At 34.4% G+C, this 18,074-nt stretch overlaps 1 protein-coding gene across 1 annotated transcript in view; it reads left to right on the top strand.

The window, feature by feature from the left end:
- Positions 1-17,490, top strand: part of LOC123307354 (Bardet-Biedl syndrome 4 protein) — a 78,709-nt gene extending 61,219 nt beyond the window's left edge. The window contains exons 9-10 of the mRNA XM_044889632.1: positions 14,487-14,683; positions 17,234-17,490. Coding sequence (XP_044745567.1) covers positions 14,487-14,683; positions 17,234-17,428 — 392 coding nt within the window. The 3' untranslated portion in view covers positions 17,429-17,490. The remainder of the gene's footprint in view (positions 1-14,486; positions 14,684-17,233) is intronic.
- The last annotated feature ends 584 nt before the right edge of the window (positions 17,491-18,074 follow it).

Here is an 18,074-nt window from a genome sequence, read left to right as displayed (position 1 = left end):
GATTTTTAATCTGAAAATGAAGATATATTTCCACATTCCATAGAAGAAACTAATTTTCAACCAGTTACAATTAATATTGGCAATTGACATTTATTGAATCTCAATGAAATAGTTTCTGAGAGACTAATACAAAAGGAATTCATGGTACACATAGGTACGTACTTATGTTTGTGCTGATATTAAATTCAATCAATTCTCATCATCATCGAAATCATTTTCTTAGAAGGTAATTTGCAACTGAAGACATTAAATTACGTCTACTCATACGTCAATAGCTAGAAGCCGAACCAATCTGAATCTAGGCTTACGAAAAGTGTTCGGCAAAAAATTGAAATAAAATTGAATCAGTATAAAGAAAAAGTATAGAAGATGTAAAGAGACTAAAGAGAGTACTAGAACAACCCCCCTTATTCACCAGATTTGGCTCCATCCGTCTATCATCTCTATCCTCAACTCAAAAAAAGTTTAAGAGGTCGAACATTTTCTTCCAACGAGGAGGTAATAAAAGCTGTGGAGGTCTGGTTTGCAGAGCAAGAAGAAACATTTTTTTGAAAGGTCTAGAGACGTTGCAGGTTCCCTGTAATAAATGTTTCCAATTAAGAGTAGAATATGTTGAGTAATGAAATATTTTGACATTGAAAGTTTGTTTGGTTCTCTAGTAGTCTAAAGGCGGAAACACATTATTAAAACGCATTTTTATTTAATCATTTACCATCCTCTGTGACATCCATAAATATACATAAATTCAAAAACGAAATCAAGAATATGTTAGTGTCAAAATATTTCTACTCGCTAGGAGAATATTTCTCTGATTGTCTAGCTTAAGGAACTTAAACTTAGAATGTTTTATTTAATGTTTTTTTTGTAATCATCTTTTTCGATTTAAAAAAATGCTATACGTATTGTAGTGTCTTCCAGGATCAATAAATTATGTTATGTTATGTTAATGGATGTTACGTTAATGGATGTTCTTCCTCAACATCTGAAACAAGATGAATAAAAAATTTTTGTTTGGTAAAAATTGCTGTTCTCCTTTGTGGATGTTGTAAACCAATTATCAAAAACAATTTTTTTGTACAGCAGTACGCGAAGTAAGTACTTCGCAGGCGTTATACAGCTGCCCCTAGTTGTCCATCTAATTTTTTTGTCCAAATAACCAAATAAGTATTGACGTGATGAAAAATCGAACAGCGCAAATAATTAAAGTACGAAACTCCGCAGGCTTCGCTGATGAACAAAATTTATAAAACAAATATTTTATTTTCAACAGCGGAACATTCAATATCAGGTCAGAAACTCTGCTTTTTGTTCTTTTAGGTTAATTCTTGCTCCTCTTGTATATATATCAGCTCCAACCGTAACTTTTTTCATTCAACGAACAAACTGAAAATATTGTAATTCATGAAAATTATATTGTCGGATTTGGACCAGAATTTGTAAGAAATTTCAACGAATTCATTGAATTCAAATCCCAAATTTCCAGAAAAAATCAGAAAATTGAACGCCACTAGATAGTTATAAAAAAGTCAACATACTTGCATAAACAGAAATGGAGATTATGATAAATGTGAAATCACCCAAATTTAAATTTTGGCCAATAACACGAAAACAGAAGAAGATACAGTAACGAAGTTGATGACAAAATTATTATAAGTTTTCTATAAAGGTCTAATAAGTTTTCGTATTGAATCACCTCATAAAGGGTATCCCAAATTAAATGATTTTGGCTGTTTCTGATACTTCCGGACTAGATAGATGAAAACGTCCTGGGCTTGAATTTAGTGAAAAGTCCATTAGTGGAAATCTTTTCACGATAGTTTCATTTGTCTTGAAAATGTAACCAAATTTTGATATGTTGTCGATTTCAAAAAATCCATAAATATCGAAAAAAACAATTTTCATAAATTCATATAACATCTGGAACATTTCGACAACTCAATTTAGAAATTTTGGGCCTCAAAACCCAATTAGTTATTTTTCTATTATGTTAGAGGTTCCTACGTGATATTTGGACGGCTACAGTGAAGGAACGGTTTGATATTTTTCGATTCTGTTTTCATATTCGTGTTAGGTATAAAAGGAAGTACAATTGGAAAACATTTCAACAATTTCGGGTGAAATTTTTTTTCGCTGTAGACATGTAAAAAAAAGGTGATTTATGAAAAAATATCTTCACGGAAATTATTCAAAAATTAAGTTCATTCAGAAAATGAAATTCGATTTGGCAACGAAAACGTTCTTTATCTTTTCTGAATTGAGCATTCATTAATACTCAGATGTGACTAGAAACCGTTACTTTGAGGTTCATACATAACTGATCACTCTCATTAGAATATTGCTCAAAAATGACGTTGAACACCATGTATATGCGTCGAAAACGAGGTATATGTCATAAGGCAAAAATGATTCTCCCGGTGTCATGTACCGAGCTTATTATGTTTGTCCAGTTTATGATGAAACACCCTGTATAATACTTACACAATCAAGGCAACATCAGATTTAGTGAAAATCCCATTTTTGATAGAGATTGACCACAAAAATGTCCACTGACAATAAATCTTCTTCTCTATGATGCCGATTTAAACTTTCTTTTCATAGAACTTCATTTTTCAACTGAAACATCTATAACTTCAATGGAATCATGTAATTCATTAATTCATATCACACTCAACTTGAATAATGTTGGTGAGACTCAACAGTTGGAAATTATTTGTATGCTGATTTTGCCTTGAATATACATGTTATCAATATATCGACGTATATATATTTTTTAAAAGCTAATTCAAAAATGCATTCATATTTAAAATAACCAAGTTATTTTTTTAGCCTTAGTATAAGAGATGAAAAAATTGAATATAGTATCGTACTCCCAGTGAAAGAGTCGCTTTAAGATATTTTCGAAAATAAAGAAGTTATAGCCCATTTTCGAAATACACAAAATATCAATAGTTCATTATATCTTTAACACAAATGAAGATATTGTGAAACGGTTTCCACCAATGGTCTTTTCACCAAAATCGAGTCCAGGGTTCCTTTCAATGTTTTTTATCTAATATAGAAGTACCTCGAGGAGCTGCAGCGATGAAGAAACACGTGCAGAAGTGAAAAGCTTATCATATATGTGGTTAAAATCCTCTTTGTCCATAGAGATTCTATGCTTAAACATCGTTTTAGAGCTTAAGGTTCGTTCAATCAAACGTGGTCATTGAATAAATGCGTACGATTTGATAATGAAGCTCTATACATTTTTACTTTTCCATTACCAACAGTACTGAATTCATAATCGTATTCGCATCATAAAAAAAAGACAATTAATAGTTGTCAGATTCGCGTATACTCGTCGTTAGTCTAAATAACAATATTCTTTTCAAAACACCAAGTTAATTTCGCACTTGTATGATGTACCATTGTCTACCTGGTAAAAATAATCTAGAGACTAATTCATTCTTGTTCCTTCGTGAAAAAACTGTTCATAATTATCCCTACTGTCCAAGGGTTAAAATACATCCATACTTCCACCGGATTGTAGCGACCAAATTGCTCATTCAGATTCTATTGGGAGAAAACACTACAGCGCTTCATCGTAACGAGCCTGCCTTAAATGAGAGCACGAGGGAGTATAATTAACTGAATATTTTCCCATTAAGTAATAGCTTTCCTCACGTATAGCTTAGTTTTTTTGAGCATTAGGTAGTTCATTCTTCCACTAACAATGGAACTCTGAGTTTTGAAAATCGGTAATCTCTCGTGCATTATGTTGATATAAGCTACCGCAAAACTTCCCACTCGAAACATTTTCACTAGTTTTCAGTGGATTATTAGGTTTCACGTTGTTCGAGAGGGACAAGGGTCCTGAATTTTTCCTCATTCAGATGATATGAGGATAAAATTCTACTCAGCAGTATTGCGCATTTTTAATCCTACATTGGTTACTCCGTATTGGTAGCATTGCAGCTAAACTAAAAATGTACAATTACATAGTCTAGTTTTCAACACACTCACAGTCATTATTAGGAATTCCAAACAAGCGATACGCCCCTTGGTGTAAATTTTTGTAAATAAAAAGTTAATACACTTTTGTTTGTTTTTATTGAGGAATGGTGAATATTTTGGTGTTTCAATAAGAGTTTTCATACAAAATATATATATACGTCAAAAATGATAATGGGAAATAGGACAAATAGGCCAATGAAACACAACTTCTTAACCGAGCGACGTTTCGTCTATATATTTAGACTTCTTCACAGTTAAAATACAATAATTACAGAATGTTTGTGAAACTTTTGGTGGAGGCTTACCCTTAGTTAATTGTTCTAGGCTAAAAGTGTAAAACATAAATCATTGAATACACAAGGTATAGATAAAATCATCGTCAAATATTTACAATAAAATTAATAAATTAGAACGTACATTTAACTGTATAAAAATATACGAGACAGAAAGACGCAATAAAAATGACAGCTTCATTCCTCATACAGATATGACCAACTAAAGATTATAGAGTAGAAAGATGGGAAACGAAGCGACTAGAGTGTTGTGAGCGCCATCTGTGTTTCAAATGTGTTTTTAAGGCCCTAAGACTGGTTAAAATGTCAATTCGAGGGACATATGAGATTTTGCGAGATATATATATTCTTTTGAAAAAGAGTGTTACAAACTTTTACAATCTGAAAATAACAATGACTAATGTCAAGATAGCTGTCAGAAGTTTTCTAATTTGCTCCTGATTTTTTTAATTATTTTTCAATGTTTAATAACCGTACATCTACGGGAGATGATTCCCCAACATTAGGGTCCTGTAGCGTTCCTCGAACACCTGAAGAACGATTGAATCATCACTTGGAAGACCGGACCTGTTCCAAAGGAATCTCCCGGTCAGAGAGTGGAATTATTAGAATTATTTCGTTGAATATTGAAGGAATCTCCAAAGACAAAGGCGATTATTTATCTAAATTATCGATTGATTGCGGTGCAGACATTATTCTTCTCCAAGAAACTCACTGTGCAAACCAAGAACAACTCCAAAAAAGAGGCCTTTTAGCAGGTTATGTATTAATTGATTATCTTTTGATTCCCATTTATGGTCTGACTTGTTACGTTGAGAATTCTTTAATTGGTAATATTAACTTAATTCGAAAAGGTGATATTGACGGAGTGTTTTTCATTGCTTTCAAACTTAATGACATTTCTATAATCAATATTTACAAACCCCCCAATACTGTTTGGCCTCGAAATTTCGATGTTATTTTTCCTCATCCTTCAATTTATTGTGGAGATTTTAATTGTCATCACATTATGTGGGGTTATGCAGTTAACGATTATAATGGGACAGCTTTAACTGAATGGATTGAAAATAACGACCTTCATCTAATTTTCGATGCAAAAGATAGGCCTACTTTTCATTCGGCCAGATGGAACAGAGGATATAATCCAGATTTATGTATAGTTTCCTCTAATGTAAATTCCAGACCTCTTTCTGTAAACCGTGAAGTTTTAAATAATTTCCCACACAGTCAACATAGACCAATTTTACTCTGTTTAGGTAATATTCTTCACACAAATGCTTCCTTACCTAAGTCAAGGTGGAACTTCCAGAAAGCTCGCTGGGATAATTTTAAGGAAAAAGTTGATAGTGATATAAGATGGTTTCGTCCTTCTTATAAAAATTACTTTAGATTTATGGGTGTTATTAAAGCTGCTGCGAAAAAATTTATTCCTAGAGGCTTTCGAAAAAATTATATCCCTGGTTGGTCAAGGGAAACAGAAAGTTTGTATGAGGAATATCAACGATCCCCAACAGAACACAAATCAGATGCATTATTAAAATCTATTAATGTCGGTCGTAAAGAAAAATGGAATGAAATTGTGTCTAATATGAATTTTACTCATTCGAGTAGGAGTTCTTGGGATGTTTTACGGAAATTAGGAGAAGCTGCTCCTTTAACTAAAGCCCCTTCAAATGTGAATCCAGAACTGATTGCTCGCCGACTTGTAAATGTAGCGAACACAGTTAAAATCTCCCAATCGAAAGTTGAAGACATGAGGAAAAAATTACATAAATTAAGGAAATCGGCATCTATTGTAGATGTTATTTCTAATCCTTTTAATATGGACGAATTAAAATCTGCAATTAGATGCACGAAATCTCGAAAAGCTGCTGGGTTTGATGGCATTTACCCAGAATTCATAAAACACTTGGGAGTAAAAGCTTTATCTTGGCTATTATCGTTTTATAATGATATTTTGAATTCTGGTAATTTTCCAACTGAATTTAGAAAAGCAAAAGTTATTGCAATTTTGAAGCATGGTAAAAATTCTTCGGATCCGAATAATTATCGTCCTATAAGTTTATTAAGTGTCCCTTTTAAAATTCTTGAGAGATTGATCCAATTTAGGATTGAAACATATGTTGAGGATGTTTTACAAAATTGCCAGGGAGGTTTTAGAAAGAATAGAAATTGTTCTGATCAGGTACTGAGCCTGACTACTTTTATTGAATCGGGTTTCAATAATAAGAAGAAAACAGGAACAGCATTTGTAGATCTATCATCGGCGTACGATACGGTGTGGAAAGATGGTTTAATTTTTAAACTTCACAGTCACTTAAAATGTGGTAAAATGGTTCGTTTGATAGAAAATATATTATCTGATCGAAGACTTCGTGTTTTTGTTAATGATAAAAGCAGTAGTTTCAAAACTTTAAATAATGGACTTCCACAAGGATCGGTATTATCTCCTCTTCTTTTCAATTTATATTTATGTGATATCCCCGATACGTCTTCCGAAAAATTTATTTACGCCGATGATATTGCTCTTGCTTTTCGCCATTCTGATTTCGAAGTAATAGAAAATACTTTAACGCAAGACTTAGAAATCCTGAAAAATTATTTCCTTGAATGGCGGTTATGTCCTAATCCAAATAAAACAGAAGTTTCCTGTTTCCATTTAAATAATCAGCAAAAATATAGAAAATTGAAAGTAACTTTTAATGATGATGTTTTACAACATAATTTCAATCCTAAATATCTCGGAATAAAATTAGATTCTTCATTGAATTTTAAGGTTCATTTGGAAAGTTTACGTTTGAAATTAAAATCGAGGAACAATATAATTCAAAAATTAGCTGGTTCTTCATGGGGTGCTGATGCCATCACACTTCGTACGGCAGCTTTGGCCCTAGTTTTTTCTGCTGCTGAGTACTGTTGCTCTGTTTGGTTCAACAGTGCTCACGTCAATAAAATCGACACCATACTCAATGATTCTATGAGGATCGTTACGGGGACTATCAAATCTACACCTTTGCATTGGTTACCCGTTCTCTCAAACATCGTACCACCTCATATTCGCCGACAGGTGGCAGTCTCGAAGTCTTGGAATAAATTCCATTCCTACCCAAATTCATTTCCAATTTTATCATATTTACCAGATTCTAGAAGTGCCAGATTAAAATCTCGTAAGCCTTTATGGACTAATGATTTTCTGTATTCAACTAATAACCATAAAGAATTTTGGCAATCAGAATGGAATTCATGTAATCTCTTTAATAAAGATTTGATTACTGATCCTTCAAAAAAAGTTCCTGGCTTTGATCTTCCAAGGAAAATTTGGTGTACACTAAATCGACTGAGGACTGGCCATGGTCGGTGTAATAGCATGCTCTTTAGGTGGAATGCTGTTGATAGTCCAAGATGTGAGTGTGGTGCAGAAGAAGAAACTATAGACCACTTGGTGAACAGTTGTGGAATATATCGTTTTCAGGGTGGTTTCGAAGGTATTCATTCGGTTACCGATTCTTTTTTGAGTTGGGTTACTAATTTCAAAATTATTTAATGAGTATTATAAAATGCAACACACCCCTCTCGTTTTTTCTTTCTTTTTTGTTTTCAGATTATTCTTCGTCAACCATCATAGTACAAAGAATGGGAGGAAGTTTTTGGATTTTGGCATATGAAGAAGATGTCCTTCAATTTCAATTATTTTCAGCTTATTCTTTACACAAATACATCATCATTACACTTATACGGGCAAACAGAGAGTTTTTTCTGAGGTTTTTATCTCTGTTTTTTTTTAATGTATCATCCGAAGATATGTATGGTACCCCGTTGACATTTTTCCTCTGCTTACACTGAGATATGGAACGTGGAACAGGTTTTTAGGATCTGTTTCTTGTTCCATTTCTTTACACCCGCTTCATTTTGCGAGATGTAAGAGTCATATGGCCATTTTGATCAAACAGGTTTTGAATGTTTTGATTCTCGTATCCATAGACAACGTCGTATCGCCTTTTGTTTTTCAAGCCCGTTCTAGTTGCTGATTATTAAAATTTTTGTCTGATTTCTTGGCGAAAACCTCAGAATGTCGTTCGAAAATTATTGTATGGTGAAGAACTGTGCATAAAATAAAATGAATTTTACTAAGGAAAATGGGAATGTAAGTATTAAAACTGGTAACATGTGACTCGGTCATTCATTGATTTTTATTATCAGTGCTACGAAGTGGATAAAATTTTCAGGCGTAAAGGCCTGCAAACACTACTTACTACACCATGTGCAATGGACATTTTACTGCAAGTCGATTGAGAACTGTTCATCCACGTAAATTGTTGTATGCAGGAAGCATACCTTACATGAAAGGCTCATTTAGGGGAAATTATGACTTTTATACGTCCATTCAAAGATTCTCAATTGCCTTCAATATATTCAGAAATGCAAAAGTTTTATGGATTTCGATTTGGGAATCGGGTGACTGTCAAATTGTTGTTTGGAAAGTCGAAGTTTTATGAAACCTTCTGTGAGAGTTCATTCGTCAATCAATTTGTATATTGTGTCATAAAGGGACCATGAAGAAATCATGAAAAAGCTTGAAGAAATTATACTGACGGGCTTGAATACAAGGCTTGTATACCTCTGGAAGGTTTTTTTCAATTGTGGTTCTAAAAATTTTGTAAATTATATGTAAGTAACGGAAATGTGTATCCTATGACGAAAAATTGAATGTTGGTTCATATCAATTTCTGATATAAATTGTAAAAATTCAACTCAGTTTATTAATTCGAAACGTTTTCATAGAAAAAACACCTTTGACGTAACTATGGCAGATAACCATGTACTCTTGTATCCTAGTCAAAGTTCTATTCGTTGTCCATAATTTAAAATTTTTGTAAATTTTTTATAGATTGCAAAAAAAAATTATCACATCCAACAGCGTATTTCATTGATATCAATCGATTCCAAACAATGTTCAGATAAAAACTAACATCCTGGTCATAAAACAAAACCATCCTTTTGTTTTGTCGCTCAGGATGTTTGTTTTCTGGTCTCAACAAGGTCAATATTGAAATTGAATACAAGAAATACAATTCGAATTTCGCACCCCTCAATGATAAAAGAGAAAACTGTTATTAAACAGTTTTTCTGTATTGACAATACGTTTTTAGCGCCATCTCATTGTCAAATGTGTTTTCACTGGCCAAAATGTAGTCGGTTTTTAATACTAGCGACATGAGGGCGTTTCCTATCTTTCTACTCTATAATGATTAATCTTTGATGACCAACATCATAACAATTCAGCCGCGTCCGAAACACATCACATATTATGTTCATGTGATCCTTTCACTCAGCCGCTTTCTATTCACTCTGTAAAAATTCAAAATATTTGAATAATCTGAACTCAAATTTTGGGTAGGTATCAATTCTGTCATGTCGATGCAACAGCAATGGTTAATCCAGCATCTCCTGTTATTGCCAATTTTGTAGTTGAAAAATTTCTAAAAGGATTGTCATTTGTTGTACCCTTGTTGAAAATCTATCTTTTCTGTTCCAGAAGAGAACGTACTCACAATGAAACTAAACGTTGATCCTTGTTTATTACAGTTACATTCAAATAAAATATCATTGATTTCAGCATTACGAAAATAAATCAGGGAATGCATATATGGTAACCACCAATGACAAACTAATACATAATAACAATTGTCAATAAACTCGAAAGAGAATATCTACTAATAATTGTTTTCATCAGTGCAGTCGGTTTTGATGTTGTTTGCAGAGCTGCGGATTATCCAATACATGTAGGTAATTAGCAGGGCACCATAATCTCGACGTTTCATGATATAAAAATAGACACGGTACGAGAATGAATCAAAGTGGTATACATGGTGTATTAATAACTAAACCATTTTTCACATATTCCCGAGCATAGAATATCGTTTTTTAATTATGATGGATCCATAAAATGGGTTTTCAAGTGGGCCGAGAGAGCATTTCCATTCGCTTGTAATCATCGCCACTATGAGTACCTTTGTGGACATAGTCGATTGGCCTAGGCAATGGCATGGCGTCACAGACGGCTCACAGTGGGCGAAAATAACGTCTTAGGTGGACGTTCACACAAAAGATTTTATTAACCGCCCACTAAATATTGTTTAGTATGAATTGGAAAACGAAAAATGTAAATATTCACCTTCTTGGATTGTCAACAAGCGTCGGATAAGGGCATCATGAATCTATCTGTAACATAGGGCACATTTTTCTCAGGGTTCAATGCAGTGCTGCTATTGTAATTACTTTTTTATTATTTGAATATAATCTATACTTGATTCTTTGAATTTGATGAGTAATGGGAGAATTTTTCTAACCGCCTCAGATTGTTTGGATTCTTGTGATCTGACTCAATGGAACAAATTCTTTTAGCATTGTTGGCGAAATTAACTTTCCTTAAAAATGCCTTTCCACTTTCCATATAAAATTACGATGTATAGGTTAATGTCATTATTTCATAAACTTTTTAGGGTTTTCACTCCCAATCTCTGAAACAAAATCAATTAAAAATGAAATCAACGATTTGCTCCTGCGTAAATTCTTGCACTAATTTGTCAGGAGCAAATTAACTAGAAAAAATTGTTGCCTGACAATGAACTGAAAATATATAACGTTGAAATTATAATTCTAGGTTGAAACGTTTCGGAGTCTATATCAGACTCCTTCATCAGACGAAAAAACTATTTTTGAAAATCTTCTGAATTGTCGCTTTTTGTTTGACATTAATTGTCAACACACAGAAACAGAGACTGCATAGAAACGTTGATTCATTTAATTTTTTAATTACCGGATGACAGTTCCTTCTTTAGTAAATTGATCCAAATATGATCTATTCCTACCGAACAATTTGCCAAATTATTATCTTGATCTAATAGAATACACGTAGACTCTTTAATTTTTCGTTTAAAATGGTCTGGTTCCGTCATTAAAATTTTAGTGTTGTCCCAATCCATCATGTGGTCTCCCGTATTAGAACAAATGTGATCTGCGATTTGTGATCGATTAATTTCTCTATTTTTAATATTATTCTTATGTTCGCGTTTTCTTATTTCTAGAGGTCTGGACGTTTCACCTGTACAAGTTTTACCACAAATACAGGGTATGTTGTAAATACAATTTTTTGATTTTTGTTTTTCGTTCAAAGGTTTAGTTTTTGTTAATATAGATCTTAAATCATTTTGCGTTTTAAAAACAGTTCGTATGTTGAACTTCGAACCGATTCTTCTTATTTTTTCTGAAAGGCCATTAACATCAGGAATTACATTCAACAAATTTGGTTGTTCTTTACGCAAAATGATTTAAGATCTATATAAACGAAAACTAAACCTTTGAACGAAAAACAAAAATCAAAAAATTGTATTTACAACCCTGTATTTGTGGTAAAACTTATACAGGTGAAACGTACAGACCTCTAGAAATAAGAAAACGCGAACATAAAAATAATATTAAAAATAGAGAAATTAATCGATCACAAATCGCAGATCACATTTGTTCTAATACGGGAGACCACATGATGGATTGGGACAACACTAAAATTTTAATGACGGAACCAGACCATTTTAAACGAAAAATTAAAGAGTCTACGTATATTCTATTAGATCAAGATAATAATTTGGCAAATTGTTCGGTAGGAATAGATCATATTTGGATCAATTTACTAAAGAAGGAACTGTCATCCGGTAATTTCAAAATTAAATGAATCAACGTTTCTATGCAGTCTCTGTTTCTGTGTGTTGACAATTAATGTCAAACAAAAAGCGACAATTCAGAAGATTTTCAAAAATAGTTTTTTCGTCTCATGAAGGAGTCTGATATAGACTCCGAAACGTTACAACCTAGAATTATAATTTCAACGTTATATATTTTCGGTTCATTGTCAGGCAACAATTTTTTCTAGTTAATTTGCTCCTGACAAATTAGTGCAAGAATTTACGCAGAAGCAAATCGTTGATTTCATTTTTAATTGATTTTGTTTCAGAGATTGGGAGTGAAAACCCTAAAAAGTTTATGAAGAAATGCAGAATCCTCCCAGAATAAATTTCAATCGATATCTAATGTCATTATTGTTTACATTTTGGGAAGATTTCAAGAAGTATTTCAAGAAAAGACCTACGTTCAGACACCGAATATCAACGTTTAAAATTCCATAGCCTACTTGACGGCGAATTTTTTTGAACGCACGTTATAAGTAAATCTATGTTAGGTTTTATCTCGATATAAACGACTTATATATTGTATCTGAATGTTTTCAAAATCAGAAAGATTATGAATGAAAAGCATGACAAAGGATATACCTACCTATAAGTACGTGTTAATAATTTAACGTCCGAATCCCCTGAATACGTTCCTACTGCGCCGTTCGAAAACAGTGGAAACATAGCCACGTTTTCCGCCTATGCCGGAAAGCTCTTGATCCGGGGCGTATCGATATAAAAGAAACGCACCGTGTACCCCGCGGCAGTGAGTGTTCTATCTAGAGAGCGGAGTGAAGAGTGAATTTCAAAGACTTTCGAATTGCAAAGTAGTGAAAGTATATCAGTGAGGGTTTAAATAAGTAAGAGTAAGTAGTTGTAGATTAATGAATGTATTGGTTGTGTGAATAAATAAGACGTTCTAGAAAGAAGACAATTTAATTAACCTTGAGAACGTTACAATAATTGTAACTGAACTCCTGTCCTTTTCATGCGAATAACTAAATCAGGAATCTCCAAAATAGTTAATCATTTTACTAACTACTTCACACAAGTGAAGTAGTTATCATCCTCATTCAGATCCTGAACCAATCGTATCTATGGAATTTATTATATGTAAGGATTCTCATGATTGTTGTGTGTGAAACGCCAGATACATCGGACAATTTCCTAGTACTAAAGGTCGGATTCATTGCTACACCTCCCTCCCTTCAAGCATCCACTTTTGCTTTCCAACTGAACCAGTAACCTCGAATTTTGGCAATACACTTCCTCTTTCAGATAACCCCACAGAAAATAACCCAGAGACGTTAAATCGGGGGAACTTGGGGACCATGCCAAAGGTCCCCTATTTCCTATCCATCTGTTCGGAAAGTGGTTGTTCAGATATTGCATAACTAGTCTAAATCGGCGAGAACCTGAACCATATGTTGGAAGTGCATCCCCCTGATGTTCAATTTATCAAAATTTTTCGAGTTTCAAAGCGAATTCACTCACGTATTATATTTTCTATGCTGGCTTACTTCATTTCAATCTAAATTCAAAATATAAGTCCGAAAGAATTCATATCCTGATTATGCATACTTTCAATATCTTTTTCACGCACCCACAGTGGAAACTGGTGGTGTGAAATGGAAAAGAGTTAAACAGAGTTTTAAAAAATTCAAAATCCTAACAGAGGGCGATAAATAATATCACCAAAGGAATAAAACAGGACCGCATTTCGAAAAAATTACATGAAAGATGAATTTGTCAGGTTCTTATTCTCTTGTGACAAGTGTGCCATGCAAAGTGAAAATTGAATTAGTTAGAATAACTTATGCAGTTTTACATGGCAATAACGAAATTTCTGGGGATGTGAAAAATATAAATTTTGCAGCTTGAAAGAAAAATCGTGATATTCTGAGTACTGCCCTAACAATATTCGGACTTTGCATTTTAGAGTTATGGCTATCGCAAATTTAGTCCAATTTTCATGAATCACCCCTTATCTCCGAAAGTAATAACCTTTGGGTACAAAACAAGCAAGTTTTTTGACCTGGATGACCTGGATGACCCGCATAAACTATTAGGCTATGGCCAACGATTCATGAAACACCCTGTATATTTCGTAAAGTACCTAATACATGTTTCAGTTTACTTTCATCTACCTGAATATGTTAGTGGGATAGCGAAATAAGTGTCGCGGTTTAAAAACTCATTTTTCCGAAAATCATATAATCTGTTTTAAGTTGAATGAAGTATTTTTCTCATTATTTAAAAAAGCAATATCCCAATTAAATCAGAAATACTGATAATTTATACCTTGGAGTCAAGAAACGTCGGGTAGATTATGTATCTACCCAATCATTTATCCGAATTCATGATCAGGGCTGTTACCCATATTGGTAAGAGCTCACTCTCCTTCAGGGGTTTTCTCCTCCTTTTGTAATAGTACTAGTGATTCTCTACATATAAATACGTTATTCTATTTCAGGTAGCCTGATGGAATTGCAGGATCCAGTAAATGCTTTGCGAGCTTTCAATCAAGCATCCCTTCTTGCTCCACATGACATCAACAGTATTCTGAACGCTACACTCTGTCTGGCTCTCATTGGAGATTTGGTAAAATTCCATCAGAATATGCAGGAAATCGGGGAATTCATCAATAGCCATCCCAACGTACCCAAAGAGGTGAGTGAGGAATACAGTGCCCAACAAATGATAGGGCTCCCGAAATCTCTCCATTTTTTCAAATCGAACCGGGGTCGCTGTGGCTCGGTTAGCCTTTCAGGAACTGCGACCATGTAGATATTTTGTTCTCTACCCTACTCATTCATATGAATCCAAGGAGGTCGTCAATGGTGTTAAACCGATAACATCCTTAGGGGCTTTGGCTTTACCTCGTGAGTATCCAGGACCGGTTTCCCCATATGCATGGATCTTAGGCCAGCCAGCTCTAGACAGTTGCATACCATTTGTTCAGCTGTTTCTGCTTCTGATCCACATAGCCGCAAATCTCATCTGCAGTCTTTTCCATACGGTGCAAATTATATTTGTACCAACAGTGCCTTGTTGTAGTTCCATCATCATCCGATGCTCAGCTCAGAAGGGGCTGTTTAAATTTTAATTTTTTTTGGTAAAACAGAGATGGTATAGCAATCAGTAAATGATTAAAATTTGAAGAAGAAAAACGAAGGGTTTACAAATTTTATTCAATTTAATAATGTGCTTGTCCACCGCGGTGATCTATTCACTCCCCAACACGTATTGGCATTGATGCAAGAAAATGGTCTATTTCTTCTTGAGGGATACTATCTCAAGCTACCTGTACATGTCTCAGAGACGCCAAAGTCCGTGGGGGGATGGGGGGTAAATTTCCAAGCCTTCTACCCATGATGTCCCAAACATGCTCTATAGGCGAAAGATAGGGGGATCTGGGCGGCCATGGCAAAAGATTCACATGGGTCGCTTCAAAAAAGTTTGAACTAACTCTGACAACATGAGGTCGAGCATTATCTTGCTGTAATATTGGATTCTCAAGCCGGTTAAGGTAAGGCAGAACGTATGGCTCCACTATTTCTTGAAGGTAACGCAGCGCTTTCATGTGACCTCGAATAAAGGACTAAAGGTGATCTACTTCCATGTGCAATAGCATCCCATACCATAACGCCTACTGTCCGGTGTACATGACGCTCAACATCAAAATGAGGTTCACGTCTTTCTCCTCGACGTGGTCTTACCCTTCTTCGGCCATCATGTGCACCCAAGGAGAATCGAGATTCATCAGAAAAGACGACCTGATGCCATTCCACATTCCAATGTTGTCGTTGTCTGCACCACTGTAATCGTTGCCGGCGATGCTCAACCGTAAGAGGTAACACAAGATGGGGTCGATAATGCTGCAGTCCAAAAGACCTTATACGGCGGTAAACCGTTCGGACAGTTACAGGATGGCCTTGTTCTCCTAACCACTCATCAGCCAAAGATCGAGTTGTCGCAAATCGGTCTCTAATGGCCATAAGTCTTAAACGCTGATCTTGAACTTCATTTGTGCCCCTTCGACGTCCGGTGCCTACTCTTCTTCGATTTTGGGTATTATCAAATCACGCTTGACAACATCTCATACCAGTAGTTGGATTTCTGTCCGTACGGTTAGCGATTTCTTGAAATGACACCCCGCCTTCCATAAATCAATAAGTCGACCTCTTTCAAATACACTTAGCTTGCGATAAATTCCACGTACACGTGCTCTAGGCATCTTAACAACAACTGAACATCAACATTGGATCTCCTCGAGCAGCTGGTTTGTTGTAAAATTTAAAAAATTTGCAAGAAACGACTACAATATGTAAGTAACAAAATATGTTTTTATGAAAAAACCTTCACGATTTTTTTTCCAAATTTCACTTAACCCCTGCCATACTATCTGAGTTTTACCAAAATAAAATTTAAAATTTATACAGCTCCTTCTAGGTGTTGCAGTTTCTTTGTCAGTTAGTATAATTCGAAAGAGGAAAGGACACTAGAGCCCACGAGACTTCATGTCTGTCTTATCGACTTCAGTAGTCTCATAGTAGTAGTAGTGAAAAAGTGTGTGTTAGAACACGTTTCTAGATAGTTTCGAAAATAAAAAAGTTATGGCACATTTTTTAAATCGACAAAATATCAAAATTTGGTTATCATTCAGAGACAAATGAAGATATCGTGAAGCGGTTTCCACTAATGAACTTTTCACGAAAATCGATCCCAGGACTACTCTCAACGTTTTCACCTATGTATAGTATACAAGTATTGGAAAACGCCAAATTATAGGATACCCTGTACATATTGTCTAAGTTACAAAATTTGTCATCATTAAACAACAGATGAGGGTATATATTTCTTATATCTTCCGTATCCTTGACTATCACGTTTAATTTCCTTTCCAGACTTAACGGAAGCTGATTCCAGGTACAAAGGGAACCTGGAAATTTGAATTTCTTTTTCTTGTTTAACTGTCGTGATTCGAGATAAATTAATTTTTTTTGTCAGTGTTGCTCTGAAGTATAAGGACCTAGTTTTCCTACAGCGATTCTATTACTGTTTGCCCGATGGTTAATTGTTTCAGTTTAAAAAAAGGAAGATATTTACAAATGGCCAATAATACAGAAACGAATCCAATAACACTTTTTGCATTCCAGGAAACTCCTCTCGACAAAACTCAATATCCTGATTATCTCTTTCTCTCTCCGTTATTTACAGACTACGGAACTATATAATCAACTCACCAATGTTCCCCCCGAAGCCCTGAGTCTATCCGCAAACGAGGGCTCCTCGACGATGAAACCAAATGCAATCACAAAAGACGGAACAACGAAGAAAGGCCTCCCTGAGAAGTCGGAGACAAGAGGAATTAGTGTACAGAGGCATGGTGAAATGGCATCCGATGAAGTATAAAATTTCGAATACAAGTATTGGAATTACTCGGATGATTTGTGCACATTAAATATTCAACCAATCGTTCTTGTTTCTTTATTGAAATAATGACAATACTATTCCTTCATTGTAGCCTTGAAATATCTGTGTTTCTATACTTCATTCACTTTTATTTTAGCAGTCGGTTGGCCATGGAAATTTGACACATTTCACTCTGTATAGTATGAAAATGTGGGGTTATGACGCTTGTCAAAACATTTTTGGGTTTTAAATCAACGCTATATTGCCCGTTCTACGTGAAAGTTTCTGTTATCACGTATTTTATCACAATGTCGAATCTCTTATTAAATTAATATTAACCCGAAGATGAAATGCATATAATGGAGTGGTTGGGAATGGGTATCTCCCGAAGGAATTAACAAATACATAATTACAAGAATGTTAAATTCTTCAACAAAAATCATCTTGCATCAATATAAGTAAAAGGAATTGAAGGAAGTTTCAAGTTAAGATGAATTTCACCTTTGACCAAAAATTTCACATGAATAAACAAGTAACAGGGCAACTTGCGCGTATTTGTGGCTATTCATCTTAATACATTGATGTAATAATAAATATAAGGTATTTATTAGTACCTTAAGACATTTACATTGTATAGGACAAGTCA

This window comes from Coccinella septempunctata, chromosome 2, assembly GCF_907165205.1.
Source record: "Coccinella septempunctata chromosome 2, icCocSept1.1, whole genome shotgun sequence".
In the NCBI taxonomy this organism is placed as follows: Eukaryota; Metazoa; Arthropoda; class Insecta; order Coleoptera; family Coccinellidae; genus Coccinella; species Coccinella septempunctata.
This window is presented reverse-complemented; position numbering and strand designations above follow the sequence as displayed.